General features: G+C 36.1%; 1 protein-coding gene across 1 annotated transcript in view; it reads right to left on the bottom strand.

Annotated features, from left to right (window-relative positions):
* TENM1 (teneurin transmembrane protein 1) overlaps positions 1-23,054 on the bottom strand; it is a 934,848-nt gene that overhangs the window by 265,447 nt on the left and 646,347 nt on the right. Inside the window, exons 10-13 of the mRNA XM_081115196.1 lie at positions 10,947-11,146; positions 9,486-9,696; positions 4,306-4,407; positions 2,735-2,929 (exon numbers count right to left, since the gene is read on the bottom strand). Coding sequence (XP_080971322.1) covers positions 2,735-2,929; positions 4,306-4,407; positions 9,486-9,696; positions 10,947-11,146 — 708 coding nt within the window. The remainder of the gene's footprint in view (positions 1-2,734; positions 2,930-4,305; positions 4,408-9,485; positions 9,697-10,946; positions 11,147-23,054) is intronic.

Below are 23,054 nucleotides of genomic sequence, written 5' to 3' on the forward strand. Positions count from 1 at the left end.
TTAATTAGGCAATACTATGATTCAGGTCAACATTGTGTTCAAAATAGATTATTAACATTTTAAAATATCATTAGATATCATAAAGATTGCATCCTAAATTTAGAAAAAAGAAACATGTATGTTGTGTGACATTGTTAGTAGTGTGTAGCACTCCCACACAAATGGGTGAGTGGATCAGTGAGGGCTTTTGATAGGAATTCCTCAGCTTTGAAAAAAAAATGCTCAAGAATTTTTGGTGAGTCATTTCTTGTCTTTTCTGAAATTGGAATCATAGCTCCCAGAAATGCCTTTTACTTGATGTGTCTAGAGAAGTTGATATAGTTTAAGTTTGAATTATTCAAGGTATTGACGAAGTGACTGCTGAAGCATTGAAAATGCAACATATTAAAAAAATTCTTTTTTTGTGGCTTCTCCTTCTATCAGGACACAGTGACAGTGTCTATTGTTTTAGAATATCATGGACTCAATTATTTTTGCCTGTGATTCTGTGAGTCTGAAAATTTTTTGACACATGTATAATTTTTAGAGAATATATATATATATATATATATATATATATATATATACAAATATATAAACTGTATTGGAAGTAGATTCCAATGCTTGTCTTGGGGAGAATTGTTTCATGCTTTTAATTCAATCACCATGGAAAATGAGAAAGTTGATTTCCCAACTTTTAGTCTTCCCATACAAATAAGATGAAACAAAATAATTTACTACGATGCAGATGTATGCTTTGAATTACTTCTCCAGCAATGAAAAAAGACGGATACAATTTGCTACCATTCGCAAGACTGGCTTAGTTTTTGGCTTGGAACAGAGGAAGTTTAAACAAGCATATATTTAGTGTAATTGCCATTATAATTAGCCCATGATCTCAGGATCATTAGCGCAATGCTTCAATACCTGAGCTAATCAGAAAATAACTATCAGAAGGTATACCTCATTCTATTATTTCATTATTTGGAGGGAAAGGAAAAGTCCAAAGTATAAAATGTCATTTTAGAAGAAGGCCATTTGATTATATAAAATATAATGCTTTGAATAAATAAGATTTAACTTAATATAATTTCTTTTATTAAAAGGCCACCTTCAATGAATATGTAAGTTATGCTTAAATCAGAGGCATAAAATTGTATGGCTGAAGGGGCCAGGCCGGTGACAAACTGGAATAAATGATATGGGCTGGATGTAAGAAAACGGAGTGTGTTGGGAGTGAACTAAGAGAAGTTTAAAGGAAGCTGCTGCTTCTTAGCTCCAATTGATTGCCACCATGTAGGAATGTGAGCCCAGGGTTATCAGAGTTTCGTGTTGTTCACAAGAGGCTAGAAATAGAGATTTTATATGACACTTCTCTATTTAAATGTTGGCAAATATGTCACATTACACAACAGAAACACCACCACCATTATGCGAATCAAACAAGGCCCATCTATAAGCTCAGGTTAGGCTGTGGGCTCCTGGTCTGTGATGTCTGACTTAAAGCATTTTTTTTAATATTGTGTTTGAAGTTTACAGTGTCAAATATGGTATTCCATGCTATCTTGGTTATTCTACAATTGTTTTTTTAGTGACGCCTAGAACACTATATCCTTTTTCAACTGCTTATGTAATTTAAATAAAACGGTTTGAATTCATTAGGTTAGTTTTCTGGACAAATTGTAGATGTTGTGATAGCACCATTTTTGGGGGTAAATAAGTGTGACCATATAGCATCTGAATTTACAACTTAAATATCATGATTACAGTTGGATAGCATACAAACAATTTCCAAAAGTAACTCAGGCACTAGGGTGCCTAGACTAGTCCCAATGCCATTCATTGGAACAGATAAAATCTTCACACCAAAATTCTAGTACTGCCAGTGGGAGGTGAAAAGCTAAACTCTTGCTTGCTCATGGAGCAGAATGAGATTAAACCCTTTAGAATGCTGTGTAATAGTCTTAATGAGCCATCTTTAAAAAGCAATTATAGTGCATTTTCAGCTGCTTCTTTCCTGAACAATAGTTGTAATGAGACCCTCTCCCATGGTAATGGTTTAATATTATTTCTGAAATCACTCTTATTTGAGGAATGTAGCATGAAAAAGGCCTGATTACTACTAGTAAACTTATTTTTCCAATGTGTCTCTTTAAATGATAAAACTATTGCCATTTCAAAATATGTCTTTTGTGTGTAAAGGCTCCTTTGGGGTGAATTTTAATATGAAGGCACTTCCTTGAAACTCATTAGTGATTCCTTAGGCATGGAGGTCAAGTTTATCATGAGCTATGTAAAAATAAATAATATGAAGCAATAATAATGGTAATTAAAAATCACTCCCAAAGAAAACATTCATAAAATGGTTCCAAATGTGCATATATTTTTTATTATTTGTTTTAATGTAAGATGTAGCCTACTGCACCCTGTAATAATGAAAGCATATGAATTAACACCTAAAATCGTCAATATGGAAATTCTCAAGTTATAAAACAATGTTAAAATGAGGGGGATATGCCATTTTTCATTACTACTCTGCAAGGGTCACAGACATGGCCTCATGTTAACATTAGAGACTGTCAGAAGAGACATGAGCTCCCCTGACTTCAACACGCTGCTCCATGTACAAAGCAGATATATTGAGCACTGATGGGTTGCTAAGACCACTTATTTCTCTATTAGAAGCATAGAATGGTGCCTTGGACAATTCAGTGGGAGAAAACCCTAAAGCAGTAGATGAAAATGGGGCTCTGACCTTCCTCACATATTTCTCCTTTGTATCCTGGCACACAGATGCAGACTCCCATGATGCAGGTGCCATGACCAAAGCACGTTGGGTCAATGCATTGTTCTTCTGGAACATCGCACTCTGGCCCCTTCCAGCCATTTCGGCAGACACAGTGTCCTTTCTCGTATTCTCCATTCCCACCACATAGCACAGGGCACGAATCTGAAGATTGGAAAATGAACTTGTAATGTTTTCATAATGCTTTTAAAATCTCCAACGAGCAATTCTCTATTGATTCTTGTATAATATATCAGGCAAAAAAAATTGTACTATTTCTGTCTTGGCCCGTATTAAATAGGCACATGTTTATGATTATAAACAGAATTTGCCTTTCTTGGGGTGAGATAAAGATAAATTATAAAACTATCCTGAGTGGAGAAATTATTTCAGGCATTTGATTTTGATTACATCATAAACTTAGATAACAATAATTATTATCATTAGTATAAGCTAGGGATTTTTTTCTCTTATGGCTTTTCTTTCTCAAGAAGATATATGCTACTTTTAGAGGGGGAAATGGAAAATTTGAAAAAAGTAATACATGGGGAGTTATTCATTTTACAGAATGTTATCTTTAAAAATTGTACATTTAAAAAGATCTATGCTGGAGAGATGTCTACACATATAACACATCATGCAGACCTTTAGTAGAACACTTTCTCTGCTTCATCATTGTTTGTCTCCCTATTGAAACTGTGGACTCCTTAAGGGGAGGACCTGTATCTTCTGTCTTATTTTTTATTACCAGCCATCATCTTCACTCCTGCCCCCCACTTCCTCAAGATCCATCACGGGACTGGGAACCTAGCAAGTGCTATAGAATTCTCTATTGAATAGAATTTATCCTAAAGAAATTAAGTGGCTGAGAAACCTGAGATTAAAGTATTAGCAGACTGAGAACTTTAAGAACACAAAAAATAAGCAGAAAGCATCTCTAAAGTCGTAAGTGTAAGCCTATGGGAAAACATGATGTGATTGACTTAAAGCTTTTCAAGGATTAAACTGTGGGAAAGTCTAGGAAATGTTCAAGTTTGCTAAGTTGAACTTCTGACTTTCTAGTCTTTACTTTCTAGGCTACTTGCCCATTTGATTGCCTACTCGGTCCAGTTTACATGGAAGTGCATAAACAATTAACTACTTTGCCTAACTCTTAAAGTCCATCCATTATGAATGAGTTTATGCAGGACATGGAAGTATCAAGTAGCGGTTGGGTTAGATGATCTAGGTATAAATCCCATCTGTTAGGTAACCCTGGTTAAGTTATTTCACCTCTCTGAGGTTGTTTCTTTGCCCATAAAACTGGGATAATAACAGATATACCTCATAGGACTATGATAGGAAGTAGGAATTAAAAGACATAACACAAAGTTTTTAGAATAGTTCCTGGTGGAATAGGTGCTCAACTTTTGGTAGTGGCAGTGGGCAGTGTTGCTGCTATTACTGATGTTACCATGACCACTACTGCCACTCCTCCCCCTCCTGAGTTCTCAAATGACATCCATTTCCCTAAGTCAATCAGAAAAACAGAGCAACATTACCTCTAGCACAGTCAGGCCCAAGGAATCCTGGAAAACAATGGCAATGGCCAGAGATACACTCTCCATTTCCATTGCAATTAGTCGAACAGTCATCCATTATTTCTATTAATAAAGAGGAAAAAGACAAAAATGAACAAATCTACAGACTACAGAGTCCTTAATTTTTTAAAATTGTAAAAACTCTGGGCCTATAACATTTTTGCCCTTTGCTGTCTACAGAGCACTTACTATTTAAAATCAGATGTCAAAGATTTCTGTAAGATGTCGCATGTAGTTCCAAATTATTAAAAGCACCCTGGAGTTGCTGAATTGGCTATTCAAGAGTAGAACTAAAAACCAATCTCATCTCTAAAGTGCATAAAGGGTCTAGAAGAATTATATTCTCATGAGACATTCGTGATAAAGTTAAAAATGTACTAGGATTATAGGACATTTCTCAAAAGCAAAGTGGGCTTCAAAATGTAACCAGAAGACTAAGTTTACAGTTTATTTTTCAGATTTAGGTTGTAGTAAATGACATTGTCTTTTCTAGCACTTTAAAATGTTTAATCTACTATCTCGACAGCTTAAATATGATAATCAGTATTTCATTTTCATTAATAAGTGACAATGGAATGCTTTTAAAGTAAGTGTTCATATTAAATTCACCACCACTAAAAGCATTGGAACCTAAGTATTTTGTTGAGAAATGCTTTCTTGACTGTAAATGCTTATCATTTCTCTGCCACTAATTTCCCTTCAATCCATTCTTAGAGAAGAATAGGCTTTAGGGGAACTGAGAAGGTTTTAAAGGTGCCCATAGGTAGTTCTGGTGCCATAAAGATATGCGCTGTAACAGAACTTGGGCAAGTCTTCAGGTATTCTGATTGAAAAAGTATAAAGTTATACAGAAGCCAGTTTCTGACAATGATTTTAAAAATTATAATGTTGTACATCTGAAATTTACATAATGTTATTAATCAATGTTACCTCAGTAAAAATTAATTAAACATTAAAGTGTTTCTAATTTAAAACTGTATTTGCATACATAATAGTGTTAAATTCCAAGTCCATGAACTATGATGATATGCATATTTTACTCTTGTAGTTTTTTTAAAAAATCATCTTTTCATTACTATTTTCTGTAAGTTTTCTATACTTAGCAATCTTGGATTCCTAGTTTTATGTTCTGGTCTATTAAACTTATGCTTCTCATATGCACCAGTTTTTTTCTTTTCAATCCAAATTATCTACTTCATCTAGTTCCACTCGGATAAGCTATTTCCAATTAAAACAAGATATCCTAGGAAGTAGTCTTAACATCTTCCTCTGAACTATGAGAATTATATTGAGGGTCGAAAAATAGCATTTCTTCAATGGAGGTTTTTTGACTACCTGTATCAGTAGAATTACTTGAGGTGCTTACAATGCAGATGCCTGGGCTTCACTCCAGATCCACTAAATCTGTCTCTGAGGAATGTGGCCCAGTAATCTACATATTAACAAATACAGCAGGTGATCCTGCAGGTTTTCACCACATTGAAGCCTCAAAGAATGAGTACAAATGCTTCAAATAAACTTCCATAGTTAGAAAATTTATGATCTAGATTTGGAGCTCTGCCCTGGGTAGAATAAATGCTAGAGGAACGAAATGGTATCTAGTCTAATTAGGGGATTCTTAGAAAGCTGAGAATGAATCCAGTGGCTGTGTGGGTAGCCATTCTATTATCAATTGGACGATGGCATTCTTCTCTACCCCATGTGAATACATGAGCTAGCCTTTTGTAGGTTTATGATGCTCTGTTCTTTTATCTCTGTTTTAGACAACTGAACTGGATAAGAAATTGACACTTGGCATTTCTGAACTACAACTTGACTGGTGAGAATGTAACATTTGACCAAGAGCAAACCATTTATAACTCATTAAACCTTTATTTTCAGAAAGTTATTAATTTATTTAAAAGGTCATTATAAAAAGCACAAAGAGTCTTTTTTTTTACACTCTAAGATGGAACAATTATTTCTCTATTTTCTACTTATCTAACTTTCTTATACTAAGCAGTAGTGGCAGTTTTTAAATCTATATTTAGATTTCCCCTGTCTGGATGGTTAATAAGAGGCCATGGAGGAAGATTTGAAAGGTAAAAAAAGTTGAATTTCATTTCACACCAGTTCCTATTGACAACTTTATGGAAGTAGTCATATGGGAATATAGCTATTGTAGAAAGACATTTAATAAAGTTTGCTATCAAAATAAATAAAAATGCCTACATCTTATTGAATTATCTAAAAGCTATCCCTGGGCCCACTGCTGCACAGGGTTTACCACCAGCAACACAAATGAGAAAAAAACGCATTATAGGAGGGATTGGAAGCTGCTATCTCCACAGGGTGTCAAAGAGACATTGGGACAGTCTAGGGACTCCAGGAAGAGGACGGCTACAACAGGATCGCATAAATAGCCAGTAATGAAAACATTTTCCTATTTGTGTTGGCCTCCAGGAAACTTTGCCTTCTTTGTTTTAAAACTTACTGCAGAATCACTTCCTAGACAGCAATTCATTAGAGCAGAGAATCATTGTAGCCGAAACCGGTTTGGCTCAGTGGATAGAGCGTCAGCCTGCGGACTGAAAGGTCCCAGGTTCGATTCCGGTTAAGGGCATGTACCTGGGTTGTGGGCACATCCCCAGTAGGAGATGTGCAGGAGGCAGCTGATCGATGTTTCTCTCTCATCGATGTTTCTAACTCTCTATCTCTCTCCCTTTCTCTCTGTAAAAAATCAATAAAATATATTTAAAAAAAAAAGAATCATTGTAAAGTTCTATGCTTACAGTTCTGTTCTTATACTAGAGTCTAAAGCCTCTTCATATCTGTGTCTGCACTGATGATGTGTTGCTTTTGGCAGGTTTTCTCGTAAGAGCAACTAAAGATAATTCATAATCTATGGAAGGTATGTTCTAAAGGGCATGGGCTTTGCAAACAGGCATATTGGGTGTCTCAAATCTCTATTTTGCCACTTGCTGGCTGTGAGACTTTGCCAAATTATTTACTTATTCCAGGTCTCTGTTTTCATATTTGTAATATTACTATCATTATACCTGTGCTGTCAGGGTTGTGATGAGAATCAAACAAGATAACTGAATGTAAAGCATCTAGTGCAGTGCTTGGGGCAGAGTAGCACTCCATATACGATCATGTTACAGAGCAGACTGACTGAGATTATGGGATACTGACAACTCTGCCCATGCTACTGGAAAATAGTATATATTAATGTAGCTCTATGTTAGTCATTTAATAAATGTTGGTTATTAATACTGTCTGGAGCCTTATTAGTAGCAGACCAAACAGAGTTAAGCTCAATCAACTGATTCTAGTATTATGAATACAGAATAAGCAACATTTAGAATAAATTCACACAAAATCTTATTTTGTTCAAGCAAATATTTTAGTCTCTTTTCACTAAAATTAACGTAAGTTATAAAAACATTAAAAATTAATGGGGAGAATTTAGAGTAAATAACTTACATACTTTTGATTTTTTTGGAAATTTACTTGGATTCTCTTTAAGTAGAATTATAGGAGAAATGTTTATCTTATTTCTAATATCAAAAGACAACAGAAAAGTAAACAAACTGGCTTGCATAAGGGAAAAACTAGAATGTTGTTGCATAGAAAAGTGACAGCTTAATATCTGGATAATAACACTTATATTTCAAAGGTCAGGTTCTTTTTGGGAGGAAGTAAGGGATAGAAAAAAAAACCTACAAGCATGTCTCTGGATCTCTTGACTTTTTAAAAGGTAAATAGTTTGGCTGGTATTTTAATTTAAGCTTAGGGGCAAGGATATCTGGAAGAGAGAAAAATCTTCACAAGTATTTTAGATCTCATAACTCATTGTCAATTGCCTTATCAAAATTGGGCCTGGATAGAAAAATATCATCTAAATTCTGTGTCTGTTGAATCTGCCCCAACGAGTCCATGAGTGGCAAAACAGTGTCATGACTGAAAATATTTTTTCCAATTTAACAAACACTTTTTCTTTTGAAGATATAAAATCAGTAAAGTATTTCAGACGAGATTGGGCGCGTTCAGGGTGGTATGGCCGTAGACTAGTAAAGTATTTCAATAGGGGAAAAATAATTAGTGCATTTTTACTACCTTTCTGATTACTTTAGAAGAAAGTTTTTGATAAACTTATGGATGGAATACCATTTTCTACTGACTCAAGGTCTTCAGCATAGAGTAAAAATAGAACATAATTGTTATAAAGAGCAGATGGTATATCTATTAACAGTCAATACATCTTCCTAAACATATGGTTGAACAGATTAACTAAAGGATAAATGGTGAGAGCTGTATAGAAAACTGACAGCTGCAAAACATTTTCTCTTCTTTTAACAGACGAGTATTTTAGGAAAATTCACACAATAAAATACTGTGTCAATGAGTTGTTTATCCTCAGGGCTCTAAAATTGCTAAAAAGCTCAGCTTTATTCACACAAAGGGTCAAGGGGAATGCATTCACCAAAAAAAAATGACAAGAGTGAGTTGTCTCTGACTAACTAGGGTGAACTGTGAATAAGAGTGGGTGAAGACATTGTATTAAAAAGAACATGTTTTAAAGGACCCTGAGAACACCAAAAGAGACATTGTGATGATTTTGAAATGAAAAAATTCTAAAAGAAATGGCTTTAAATGACCCAAGTTATTATTCTTTCAGACTCTTCTTTAAGTACTGTCAGGTTGCATTTTGAAACCTTAAAGGTTGGTTCTAGAATCAGTCATTGTAAAGAACTGGACTGATGCAAGTTTTTCCATTTTAAAAGGTGCTTATTTGTTTTTAATAGGTCTTGAACTAACTGAGGTTCCCCTGCTTGGACCCTTCTTCACCGAAGTTGTCTTATGTAGCCTCAGTAACAATGTCATCCAGGTAATTATTTCTATTGAAAACATACAAAACAGTGTATGGCAAATATCTTAAAATAGCAGCAAATAATGGACCTTTTAAAAACTCTTAATCAGCATTGAAACAACATTAATGACAACAACAATATAAGCCTTTCTCATAGTGACCTATCCTGAATAAGGAGTTTAAGGCAGAATGAATAATAAGCTTAAATAACATCTGTATTACTTTAATCACTGATTGTGTCTTTCTAGAGTTATACTGTCAATTCAAAATAATAGCCAAGGCAGCTTACCAATTGCTGTAGTTAACACAAATACTTGTTCCATCTTTTTGCCATCATTGTAAAATGCCAGATACCAAGGCCCTTGGTCCATGTACTCTATGAAGCCTGTCTCCTGCAGTGAGGTTAAGATCAGGTTCCGAGGGGAATGCTGGCTATCATCAGAGCCCTTGGAGTCTTGCTTCACCAGTTGCTTTCCATCCATTAGCTTTACAAAATCAAACTGGAACAAATATGAACACAAATATGAGCCTCTGCTTTTACTTCTTGACTGACAGACATCTCTAACTTCATTGCCCTATTTCATACTTCTTTGCTTTGGAGGCAGGCAAAGAGGAAGATGAAGTTATTAATTTTTAAATACATTTAAGCCCAAAAGAATATTATTAATTCCGAGGGGAAAAGCCCCACTACACTTATAAATGTTATAAACCTCTCAGTTTTGGAGTATTCAAAATAGTCCTTTAAAAATAAATAAACCAAGAAATAGAAATATATTTTGTTTAGTATTGTGCAAGAGAATCTTGATATTTTACCATACTGTCTTATAGAAGACAGTTGAAACCACACATTCCCTTCAGAAATGTTACCATGACCTTCCCTACAAATTAAAGAGTTTTATACATTTTTTAAAAACAAATGAGTAAACAGTCAAACTTTGAAAACATTAATCATAATTTACTATTTTTGTAGTAGCATATTTAAATATTCAAAGGACACTCTCCTTTTTATTCCTAATCAGTGGATAAGCACATGGCACATGTGTCCTTGAACATTTTCAATAGTCAGATTTGAATGGCATTCTAATCCCCTGCCTAGTCTGACCCAGAAGGGAAGGTTTGAACTACAGTTATATCTTCTGAAAACAAAGCAAGTCCCAGATGGCTATGATTCCTTATGCTACTTCTTAGATGGAACAGGGTCCCAAATGGGTTCATGTGAGAAAGAGATAAGGAAAACAGAATGAGAGAAATTAGGTAGCTACAGTTTATAGAAGGGCATTGTAAACCATAGAGGTTTTACATATTTGAGTTATTATTAACACTAACAAGGAAACTTTTCTACTTGTAAGACAAAACCTACCTTTTGACTCATTTCCATTATTCATATGCATTCCTTCATCTGGACAGGGGATCATGGGTGCACGGAACCACCAAAAGGGGGTGTGGGCACCATAGAAGTAAGATGAGGGGGTTGGGAAGGCTCATGGTCATCCTGTTCCAGGAAACAGGATTCAAGTTTCAAGGATACTTTATTAAACTCCCTTTTCTGAATCTGCTATGCTGAATATGATTCCTTATTTCTTAATGGCATTTTTTTTCATTCGCTTTAGTGTGATTATTCTGGATGTTGCTCATTGCAAAGATTTCTGCCTTTACCTTTGACTCCCACACATGTTGCAGGTCACAATCCCCAAACTAGTCATCCCAGCACCCTTTAAAAGGGTCAAGAAATACCTGTAATATCAAATACCTGGGTATGTGTAGGTGGAATGTTTCTTCTGCCATAAATTCCCAGCAGAGAGTCCTTGGCTAAAGAAATATTGAATTTCAGATATATTGGATGGTGGATAGTAATCTGGAAACGCCAGAATAAGCCAGGAGGAATGGTCTGCATGACCTGTGCACCAATGTCAACTTCTCCAGTGTCTATTGCTCGGCCCTTCTGAAATACTGGTTTTAAAAGTAAAGAAAATTACACACAACATTAATCTTAATTTATAAAGCAATGGTTTTTAGTTTTTCAAGAACAGATACATCAAAATGACTTACTCAGATCATTCTTACTCCCCACACCACCCATATGTCAAGGCTTTACCCAAATTAAATATCTTCCAAGGAGCCCTCCCTAACCAACCACTCTATCAGTCTCTCCCTTCTATTAAACTTCTATTTCATTTATTTCCATCATTTGATTCATTTTAACCATTATTTACTGAATGCTGCCCCAGAAGCTGCAAGAGATACAAAAATGAGTAAGATGCAGTTCTTGCTCTCAAGGAGCTTTGAATATAAGAGATAAAATAGGACAAGTACACAAATAATCACGTTGTAAACGAAAATAAGTACTCTGGTTATTCAAAGGGGGGAAAGGTATTCAGTTGGAGGATACTCTTCATTCCTAGCTGTCTCTATGCCCTTTATCTTCCTTTATGTTTCTCCCTAGTACTTATCACCACCTAACATATAACCTGTTTTACTTATATACTGTTTATTTCCTCTTTTCTCCCAGTACAATATAAGCTCCATGAGGCTGTGGCTGTTTTGTTCATTGCTTTATCCTCAGTAACTAGAAGAAGGTGGGCAAATAGTATATGATAAGTACATGTTTTCTCAATAAGTGAATGAACCAGAAAAGGGTATTTATGGGAAGTGGTATTCAATATGGGCCTTAAAAGAGGGAGAGGATTTCAACAGCGCTGTTGGGAAGTTTGTTCCACATGGAAGGAGCAGCTTGAACCAAAGCAAAGAGGAGAGAAAATTGTAAAGCTAAATTATATATATAGATGAGCAGTTGGAGATAGGGATGGAGGGAGAGAACGGAATCACATTTTATAAGGTCTTGAGTGTCAGCCCTAAAGGGTTTATTGAATAAAGAATGGAAAGCCACTGAAGGTTTTTAAGAAGAATCGAGAAGCCTGGATGCATTAGAAAGGCTAACCTTAAGGCAGAAGATAGGATGATTAAGCAGGAAGACACAATAATGATATAGGCATTATGGGGCAATAACTTGGTAAAATGATATTAAGATATAAATTTGAAAAAAGTACATTCTAGCCAATTGTAAAATAAACAAGTAGCACTATGCCAAATTAACATGATGCTAAGTAAAATAAGCCAGTCAGAAAAAGACAAGTACCATACGATTTCACTCATAAGTGGAATTTAATGAACAAACTGAACTAAGAAGCAAAATAGACACAGACTCATAGAGAGCAAGCAGACAGATCTGATAAGGTAAGAGTGATGTGGGAAAGCGGGGAGGGATTGAGCAAAAAAAGAGAAAGAACTTATGGACAGAGGACAGTATAGTGATTGGGGGGGAGAGGTGGTGAAGGTGGAAGATTGTATAGGGATGAATAAAGAGGTCAATAATTACGTAAAAATAAAGAAAAAATAAATTTAAAAAGGATTATGCACAACAAAGATAAAAAAAAAACAATGAATTGAAAAGGCAACCTATCAAGCTATATATCTGAAAAGGGGTTAATATCCAAAATATATAAAAACTCATACAACTCAATTATAAAGAAGCAAATAATTCAAATTAAAAAAATGGGCAAAGTACCTGAATAGACGTTTTTCCAAAGAACACACAAATGATCAATAGGTATATGAAAAGGTGTTCAACATCACTAATCATTGTAAAAATACAAATCAAAACTACAATGAGATATCAATTCACACCTTTTAGGTTGGTTATTATAAAAAAATTCAAGAGATAACAAATGTTGAGAGGCTGTAGAGAAAAGGGAAGCCTTATATTCTGTTGATGGGAAAGCATAATGGTAAAGCCATTTGGAAAACAGAATAGTGGTTTATCAAAAAATTAAAAATTGAACTAACATATGACCCATTAATTGCACTCCTGGGTATATATCTAAAGAAACTGAAATAAGGATCCCAAAGAGATCTGTACACCCACATTCACTGCTACATTATTCGCAATAGCCAAGATATAGAAACAACCTAAATGACCTTTGATAAAAAATGTGACACACACACACTTATACAAAATAAGATAATGGAATATTATTCACTCATGAAAAGAAAAAGGCAATCCTGCTATTTGCAGCAAAAATGGATGAGTTTGGAGGGCATTATGCTAAGTGAAATAAGCCAGAAAAAGACCAGCATTGTACAGTGTCACTTATATGTGGAATCTAAAAAAGAAAAAGCTGATTTTATAGAAATAGAGAATAGAACAGTGGTTGCCAGTACTGGAAGGAGGGGCAAATGGGGTGATATAGGTAAAAGGGTGTACATTTTAAGTTATAAGAAGAAGTTCTGAGACTCTAAAGTTCAGACTATAGTTAAAAATATGGTATTATATACTTGAAAGTAAATCTTAAGCATTCTCACCACACACACAAAAAGAGTTGACTATGTTAACTATATGAGGTGATGGATGTGTTAATTATCTTGATCTTGGTAATCATTTTACAATGCATATGTTTTTCAAATTATCATGTTGTACACTTCAAATATAATATAATTATACTTCTCAGTTATTCCTCAATAAAGTTAAAAACAATCACATATTACCTGGGAAGTGTAAAACTGGATTATCCCAAATAATGGTACAAATATCAGTCAACTTCAGGTTATTATATATTTAAAAATCTTATTGTAATTTTAAGTGTAAATATTAAAAAGCAAAAAAGTATTTTCTGAAGTAGCATAGAGAAAATAAATCCAAGATAAAAATAGTTTAAACAAAAGAAGAAAGGGAAGACTAGAATGGTTAATTAGCAAACACAAAAGAGGGAAGATAACTTTCATATATCTATATCTATAATTAAATCAAAGAGCAATGAACTAAACGCTTGTGTTAAAATGAAAGAACCATCATTCCTAATCAAAATGTAAAATCGAATTACATGTTTTGTATACAAAATATATCTAAATATTGAGTTGTAACAATAAAAAGTTATTTCCCCAGAAAGGAAAGGGGAAAAAAAGTGGAACGAAGACAGTGTAAAGGGAAATACTATAGCAGAGCTCCTCAAAATTGAATGGGCATAAGAAGGGGGTCTTGATAAAACGCAAATTATGATTCTCTTGGTCTGAGATTTGATATTTCAAACAAGTTACCATTAATTCCCATGTTTAGTGGTCCACAGCCCACACATGGAGAGGCAAAGTTCTTTCGACATTGGGACACTAGGTAGGGGGGCTAAGGCAAGGTCAAAATCAACCCCATGATTATGAGTTTGGGTGACTTAATGTTGTAGCAAAAACAAGAATCCTAGGCCTAGTCAGTTTTGCTCAGTGGATAGAGTGCTGGCCTGCAGACTGAAGGGTGCCGGGTTCAATTCTGATCAAGGGCACATGCCCGGGTTGCAGGCTCAATCCCCAATAGGGGGCATGCAGGTGGCAGCCGATTAATGATTCTCTCTCATCACTGATGTTTCTATTCTCTCCCTCTCCGAAATCAATAAACATATATTAAACACACACACACACACACACACACACACACACTCACTCTCTCTCTCTCTCACACACACACACACACACACACAAGACTCCTAGAAGGAGATGGTTTGTGTGAGAGGATGTTGAATTTGGACAATCAGATCTTTATTATTTATTGCCATATTTTCTAGTGATTTCTGACATGCTACTTTAATATTTATTTCTGTGGAATTCTTTATTATGTGGTGGTGGCAGGGGAGAAAAGGGATACAAGAGGATTGACTTGATCTTAAGCAAGGCGGATTATCCTCATGAGGGCAAGTTCAATTCGGCCTCATTTCACATTGCCTTCATATTTTCAGCCATCAACTTCTTCTCCACACCAAACACAGTTTAAAAAAAACATGGTCTCTATCTTTTGTGCTTACCTGCTGGGAAATTAACATCCCATTAAGAAACACACCTGCAGTGGCTTTATGTAGAGGCCAAAGTCTTACAGCTTTTAACTCCCTAAAATATCTCCATTATTGCTTTTTGTGTTAAGGCCAAGAGTAATAACTATTTTAAGAATGTTCACTGTTAACTGTTAATAATACATTTCAAATGCAATTTTGAACATAATTATGTATTACAGGACACACAATTTTATGGAATTGACATTTATAATAAAATATGCCCTTTGAGATGATGAATGACCAACTGAGGACTTTATTTTTCACTGAAGGTTACTTTTTTCCATGTCAGAAAGAAAAGTGTGGTCCCCAAAGGGTTGATTCAACATTTAACTCTTAATGTCCTGAAGGTGACAAATATCTTCAATGAGCAGGCAATTAAGAGTCTGTGTTTATATGGACATTTACTTCTCTTCTCCACTTAATGTTCAGTTTGTTCAACTGCTTTCCTCATTGGAGGCTTTTACCACTTCATAATATGCATCATTTGGTCATGCAAACAATATTAAAAATATAAAACACTTTTAAAGGATTTAGGTTTAGCAAACACTATTTTAAAGGTGCTGCAAACAGCCTTTAATGAATACAGACACCGTCATTTCTAAAAATTCAAGGCAAAACTGGCTGATGGACATTAACCTTTATATACGAGCCTTACCAAATGCTACACTATCTCTTCCGTCTGACTTTATAGCACCATATATTGCATAATGAGGCTACTTAAATGTTATTCACTAAATCAAATGAAACTCGTGAAGTTATGTTGCTGGAGTTTCCTGGTTATTAGCATTACTAAATATCCGAAGCATATAATCGTAAGACATTTATAAAAATAATTTTAACAGAAGATTGTCTTACCCTTTGAGAGCTTGCATCATAGTTAAGGCAAGGTAGGCGAAGAGAAATGACAACATGAATGAACATGTGGGTATAATTTAAATAAAAATAGCAAAGCAAGCTATTTTTGGTAAGTTGTAGCGTTTTGGTATTAGAGAAGAGAAATTCTCATAGCTTGCAGATGGAAAATTTTGCAGCCTCTAACCTTTTGGGGCTTAGTGCATCAGAGAGGAAGGTATCTCCTTGTTAGTAGTTTATATCACTAAATAGCTGGCTCCATTTTATCTTCTCCTAAAATTAGTTTTTGAATTAAAATGTAGTGATGATTAGTTCCTTTATTTCATTATTTTCTTAATGTAGCTTAAAGTTGGATACTAAAGAGGAAAACAGTTTCGTGCAGAAAAACAGCACGTAATGTGATTTTAGGAAGAAATTCTCCATCAATATAGGTAACTGGAATAATTTTGGCCAAACTTACCATTAACTTTGATCCTTCATTTGCAAATTGGCAGCAGCAAAGTTAAAATATTGTAGTGCTAAGGTACAGTTTTTGTAATATTCATGTTTTGATTGTCATTTAACCACTTAGTTTACTGAAGCATATCAGAAGGCCCAGGAATACTGTATTCTCCAGTAACTTTCTTGCACAAATCCAAAATGAGTTGCACGGAGCCACAGATAATATCATACTTTGCAGTACTATAGTTATCACAGTCTCACCAATATCCACAAATTTAGTTTGCGCCAAGCACTCTCTTTTTTGGTTACAATACAGGCATCAGTTGCTGAGTGGGGAAAAACAATGGCAGATGGCTATGCTAAAGAATGGCAAACTAACTGATGGGAGTTAAGTTTAAGAAAAAAAGGTCAAGCTACCTGGAAAGTAAAAACGGGGGCCTGGAATTGGTGATAGACACTGCATGCAATGGCTGTTATTGACTAAACCAAGGCATCATTACATCTAGACTCAGACACATACCCAAATACTAATACCATTATAAACTAGGGGCCTGGTGCACGCATTCGTGCATGGGTGAGGTCCCTCTGGGTGGCCTGCGGGGATCGGGCCAAAACTCACAATCCAATGCCGCCTGCAACTCCTACCTGCCACTCCCACTCATCCTGGCCCCACTGTGCCTGCCATGGGCTTGCTTCCAATCAACCCCGACTGGGAGAGCTTTGTGCTGCCACAGCAGCGCTCGCCAGCCATGAGCCCTGTGTCTGGCGCCCTCCCAAGGAGTGGCCTGAGGAATCAGGCTGAAACTGGCTCTTTGACATCCCCCAAGGGGTCCCTAATTGTGAGAGGGCACAGGCAAGGCTGAGGGACACCACCAGTGCACCATCGGGCTGGGAAGGGGCTGTGGAAGGGCTCCACAGCATGTCTGGCTCATCTCACTCAGTCCCGATCAGCGGGACACCAGCAACAAGCTAACCTACCAGTTGAATCATCTGCTCCCTGGTGGTCAGTGCACATCATAACGACTGGTCGACCAGTTGACTGTCTGCCCCCTGCTAGTCAGTGCACGTCATAGCAAGTGGTCGAGCAGCCTTAGTATATCATTAGCATATTACACTTTGATTGGTTGCTTGGTTGTTCTGCCATTCAATCTATTTGCATATTACCCTTTTATTATATAGGATAACACTAGAGGCCCAGTGCATGGATTGTGTAACGATGGGGTCCTTCGGTCTGGCCTGTGGGGATAGGGCCCAAACTGGCTCTCCAACATCCCCTGAGGGGTTCTGGATTGCGAGAGGGCAGTTCTTGGGTGATGCACCCTGGAACTGGGCTCCCTCCTCTCTGGTTCCAGGTGCACCACCCAAGAACTGCAGCTGCCAAGTCACTGCAGCTCGGCAGCTCCTGCATTGAGTGTCTGCCCCCTGGTGGTCAGTGTGCATCATAGCTACCAGTTGGAGCATCTGCCCCCTGGTGGTCATTGCGTGTCATAACTAGTGGTTGGACGGTCAAATGGTCAGATGGTGGCTTAGGCTAAATAGTTGGTAAATGACTATATTCTGGATATATACACTTATTTTTCCTACTTAATATAGCTAGACATGTTGCATCCAATGATTCTGTGCAAAACTCAGTGGAACATTAGTAAAAGATACTGACACTTGGTCATGAAAAAGATTTCACTATCAGATACTTATATAAAAATCTTAGTAGTCTTCTAAAAACATTTTCTAATTCCATGAAAAATAACTAAGCTAAGAAGATAATGCTTTAAAAATAAAGGAAATGTCCAAATAAACACACCTTAAGATCATATTTGCCCTTTACATCACCCTATGGCACATTCAAAATCTCCAAAAAATAGAATCAAATGGCTTTGGTATGGTCTTTCACCTGAATTAGCCCTAGTGTGTTTCATGATTTACATACCATCATCTTTGTGTTCCTTCAAATATAATAATCATTTCACAGGAACAAGTCTTTGTGAAATTTAGAATATCAGTTCTTGAAACAAAATGGGGAAGTGAAATCAACCTATACTTCCAGTGATCAAAAGCAGCAGAGATGAAAAAGAACAGTGAAAACCAACCCTCTTCCTTCTATGTGGCCTTGTATAATTTTCCTTATATGAACTGTTGAAGAGAAATATGTATTCAACTGTCAATTCTTCAGGGACAAATATTCCAGACTGTGTATTACACATGGCTTTTCATACTCATTATATAGTCCAGGAGTAGGCGGGAAAAAGAAAAGGAGGAGTGAACCTTGTACATAGTAGGTACTTGGTAAATACTGTTTGTATGAATTAATAAAATAGTAAGCTTGATTATTTTGTAATGTTGATAAGTTATTTTGACATTTCAGCACAAGGTATGGTGGGTGTAAGAGTTGAAACCATTTGCACACAGACACCTTTGGGAATTAACTGTGAATAACATGTGTTAGAAATAAAAATCCCTCTGTTACTGACACTGAAAATAGATAGCTGATTGTGTAAAAAAGTCCATTAACTAATCTTGCACTTGAGAAATACATTAGTGTATAAGTGTAAAGAGTTAGGTACAGACACGGAATGACTTCAAATTCCAGGACAGTACCTTATCTAGTAATGTATACATCTTCTCAGTCAGAAGTGAAATGGAATTGTAAAAATCTAACCCTTAATGATGGGACCAATTTTGAATTACATTTTGACTCTGTATATCTATTTGTTGAACATATAATTTAAAAGACATGTCCTGGCCAATTTTGCTCAGTGGTTACAGCAACAGCCCACCCACTGATAGGTCTCAGGTTCAATTCCTGGTCAAGGGCATGTACCTTCGATTGCAGGTTCCCCAACCCCAGTAGAGGTGTGTGCCGAAGGCAACCAATCAATGTGTCTCTATTACGTCAAAGTTTCTCTCTCTCTTCCACCTCCTTCCTCCTTTCCACTCTCTCTAGAAATCAATGGGGAAAATATCCTTAGGTGATATATTCTTTTTGTATAAAAAAAATACAAAAAGCACACACCAAAAACCTCACATAATTCCCCTTCGAGAAGAATTTCATTTCAAGAACTTCCACTTTTCTAAAACATTTAAGGTTTCCTAGTTCTGGTGTGGTCTATTGACTATTAAATAGTACAGTATTCACAAAAATTAGTTTTCAAATTTTAGGCTCTCCTGACTTGACATATAATCTCACACAGTGAAATATAAATTATGTTTGCAGAACCTCAGTATGCTGATTAAAAATGGCATAGGAAATAGCCAATCTCTTTGAATTTCTTTGGTGAAACTAGAATTGATATAAAACTCAAATTTATCATCACATTGTTATATGTTCGAACATATACTCAGAGTCATGGGTCAACATGGAATAAAATACCTTCTTAGAAATAATATTACCATATGCAAAAATAATATTCAAAACTTAATGAATATGGATATATGTAATAAAAAAACTCAAAAATGAAATTATAGAAAAATTTCATTTATAATATTATCAAAAATAATTAAAAACTTAGGGATAGATCATTGGCTGAGTGGCTCAGTTGGTTGGAGTCATCCTATACACCAAAAGGTGGCAGGTTTGATTCCCAGTAGAGGTGCATATGGGAAGCACCCAATTCAAAATTTTCTCGCATATTGATGTATCTCTCTCTCTCTCTCTCTCTCTCTCTCTCTCTCTCTTTCTCTCTCTCTCTCTCTCCCTTCCTCTTCCTCTCACTCTAAAAAACTCAATGAAAAACATATCTTTGGGTGAGGATTGAAAAATGAAAACAAAAAACTTGGGGATGAATTTAATAAAATAATTTGTAAGACTTGTACACTGAGAAATATAAGACATCATTGAAAGAAATTAAAGAAGATCTAAATAAATGGAAATACATCTATGCTCATGGATCAAAAATTTTACTATTGTTGATAGCAATATTTACCACACTGATCTACAGATTGAATGCAATCCCCATCAAAATTTCAACTCCCATATTTGCAGAAACACACAAGTTGAGCTAAAATTTATATTGAAATGCAAGAAACCCAGAAAAACTAAAAGAATCATAAAAAATATTGAAGGTTTCACACTTCCTGATTTCAAAACCTGTTATAAAGCTGTAGTAATTGAGACAGGTGATACTGGCATTAGAATAGATATATAGATCAATGGAATAGAATTGATAGTCAAGGAATAAAACATCACATTTTTAATCAACTGGTAGCCCGGTGCACGAAATTCATGCACATTAAAAGGGAATTAATTGCCCTAACCAGTTTGGCTCAGTGGATAGAGCATCAGCCTGCAGACTCAAGGGTCCTGGGTTTGATTCCGGTCAAGGGCATGTACCTTGGTTGTGGGCACATCCCCAGTGGGGAGTGTGCAGGAGGCAGCTGATTGATGTTTCTCTCTCATCGATGTTTCTAACTCTCTATCCCTCTCCCTTCCTCTCTGTAAAAAATCAATAAAAAATATGTTTTAAAAAGAGAATTAATTAGCAGAGATATTTTAATATTGCTATTTGCCCTTTCTCTATAATAGAAGTGTGAGAGATGACAGGAAATTAGTAAAATGTATATGAAAATAATATATAAATTTATTAATAAATAAACAGTAACAAAAGGATATAACAACAGAGGCATGATATAAAAATGACAAAAACATGATATGAAAACAACAAAAACATGATATAAAAACAACAGTGATGCAAACAATGACTGATAAAGTGATTAAACTTATTCTAATATCTCCCTGTACACCACATTAAGAGTGAACACACAGAGTGCTTGACTAATTTCCCTTGTGATGAAGTACTTAGAACTTTAACTGTAACATCACATGCTCTTCAAACTCGAGGGAAAGCAACATATAACTGGCCATGTGCAAAAACGGGTTCAGGTAGGAATATGCCTACTTTGTCTAGAGTTTGTCCTTGTGATTTATTAATAGTCATCACAAATGATGGCATCATGGGAAACCATCATCAAATCAATTTAAATGGGAGGCCAGTGTCAGGTGGGGACAAATTAATTCTTGGAATCAGAACAGCCTCTCCCTCTGCAGATCCTATTAATACTTCAGTTTTGATAATGTTAGGTCGTAATCTTTTGATAATAAATCTGGTACCATTACAAAGACCCCATTTACTATTGAGATTTCTCAATAGCACGATGATTGCACCCACTTTCAATTTTAATTTATGACACAGCATTCCAGAAGGAGTAATACTATTAAGAAATTCGATGGGAAAATTTTCCTTTTCATCATCATCTGTGGAATCAATGGAATCATCACTCAAATATGTGTGAAAATCTCCATCGAGTATATCCAAATTTTCTTCATTTAATTTTTGAACATGCCCATTTTTTGGACAAAGAATTTCATGTTTAGATATATTTTCAGTATTATCTATAGCAGTGGTTCTCAACCTTGGCTGCACATTAGAACCACCTGGGAATCTTTTTAAAATCCTGATTCCTGGGCCTCATCCTCCAGAAATTGTTTCTATGTTATGGGGTGGGGCCACAACATATGGGGTGGTGCTCTAACACAGAAACAGAATTAAAACTTTATTGTGGGGAGCCGCTACAGTGTTTTGGACAGGTTCAAGCCTTGGATTGATGAGAGGGCACATTCCTCTCATTGCCACGTGTAAATCCCAGCTTGGAGGGCAGGGCCCTCCCAGCACAATTATAGCCAACAGCTGTAGTTGTAAGCTTGAACCTATGGTCTGAACACATGGCCCCAAGTGCCTGAGTGATGTAGGCTTGATAGAGTTCAGGTGCATGTAGTTGAGTAGGATTGAAACCCAGGAGAATGTTGTAAACATCTTGGTTACACCCTTACTTTGCCTCGTAGCATCTGCTCTAAAATAAAGGCATGGCTGTGGGCATGGTCACTGTCTCTCAGAGAAGCAGGGTCCCACCAAGACCCAGCTTTCATTCTCTTTTTTGTGTTTTCTAAGCCTTTCAGCTGCCCCCACTCAGGTTCACCTCTGGCTGTGCTGGTGCTGCACACTTTAGAAAGATATGCCTCCATGCTCCCAGGGTGGGTTCCTGCCTCAAACCCTGCCCTTACAGGAAACAGCTCTAGGAAACAGCTTGGGGGAGGGTGCAGCCGTTGCCAAGACAACACCTGCAGGACTGACTTCCTTCCACTTGGCCGTCGTGGTTGTGGTCGCGATGAACACCACCCATGGTTTTTATATAAGTAGATTGACTTTTCTTTTTTAAAAAAATATACTTTATTGATTTTTTACAGAGAGGAAGGGAGAGGGACAGAGAATTAGAAACATAGATGTCAGAGAAACATCAATCAGCTGCCTCCTACACACCCCCTACTGGGGATGTACCCGCAACCAAGGTACATGCCCTTGACCAGAATCGAACCTGGGACCCTTCAGTCTGCAGGCTGATGCTCTATCCACTGAGCCAAACCGGTTAGGGGTCAATTAACTTTTCTAATAAGTGCATCAAGTCAATTCAATAGAGGAAAGAATAGTCTTTTCAATAAGTGGTGCTGGACAACTGAATATCCAAAAGAGTGACGCAAAAGAGTGAAGTTGAATCACTCCGTCACACTATACACAAAAATTAACTTAAAATAGATCAAATATCTAAATTTAAGGACTAAACCTATAAAATTCCCAGATGAAAACAGGCATAAATATTTATGACCTATGATTTGGCAATAGTTTCTTAGATATGACATCAAAAGC

The sequence above is a fragment of the Myotis nattereri genome (genome assembly GCF_964212035.1).
Source record: "Myotis nattereri genome assembly, chromosome: X".
Taxonomy (NCBI): domain Eukaryota; kingdom Metazoa; phylum Chordata; class Mammalia; order Chiroptera; family Vespertilionidae; genus Myotis; species Myotis nattereri.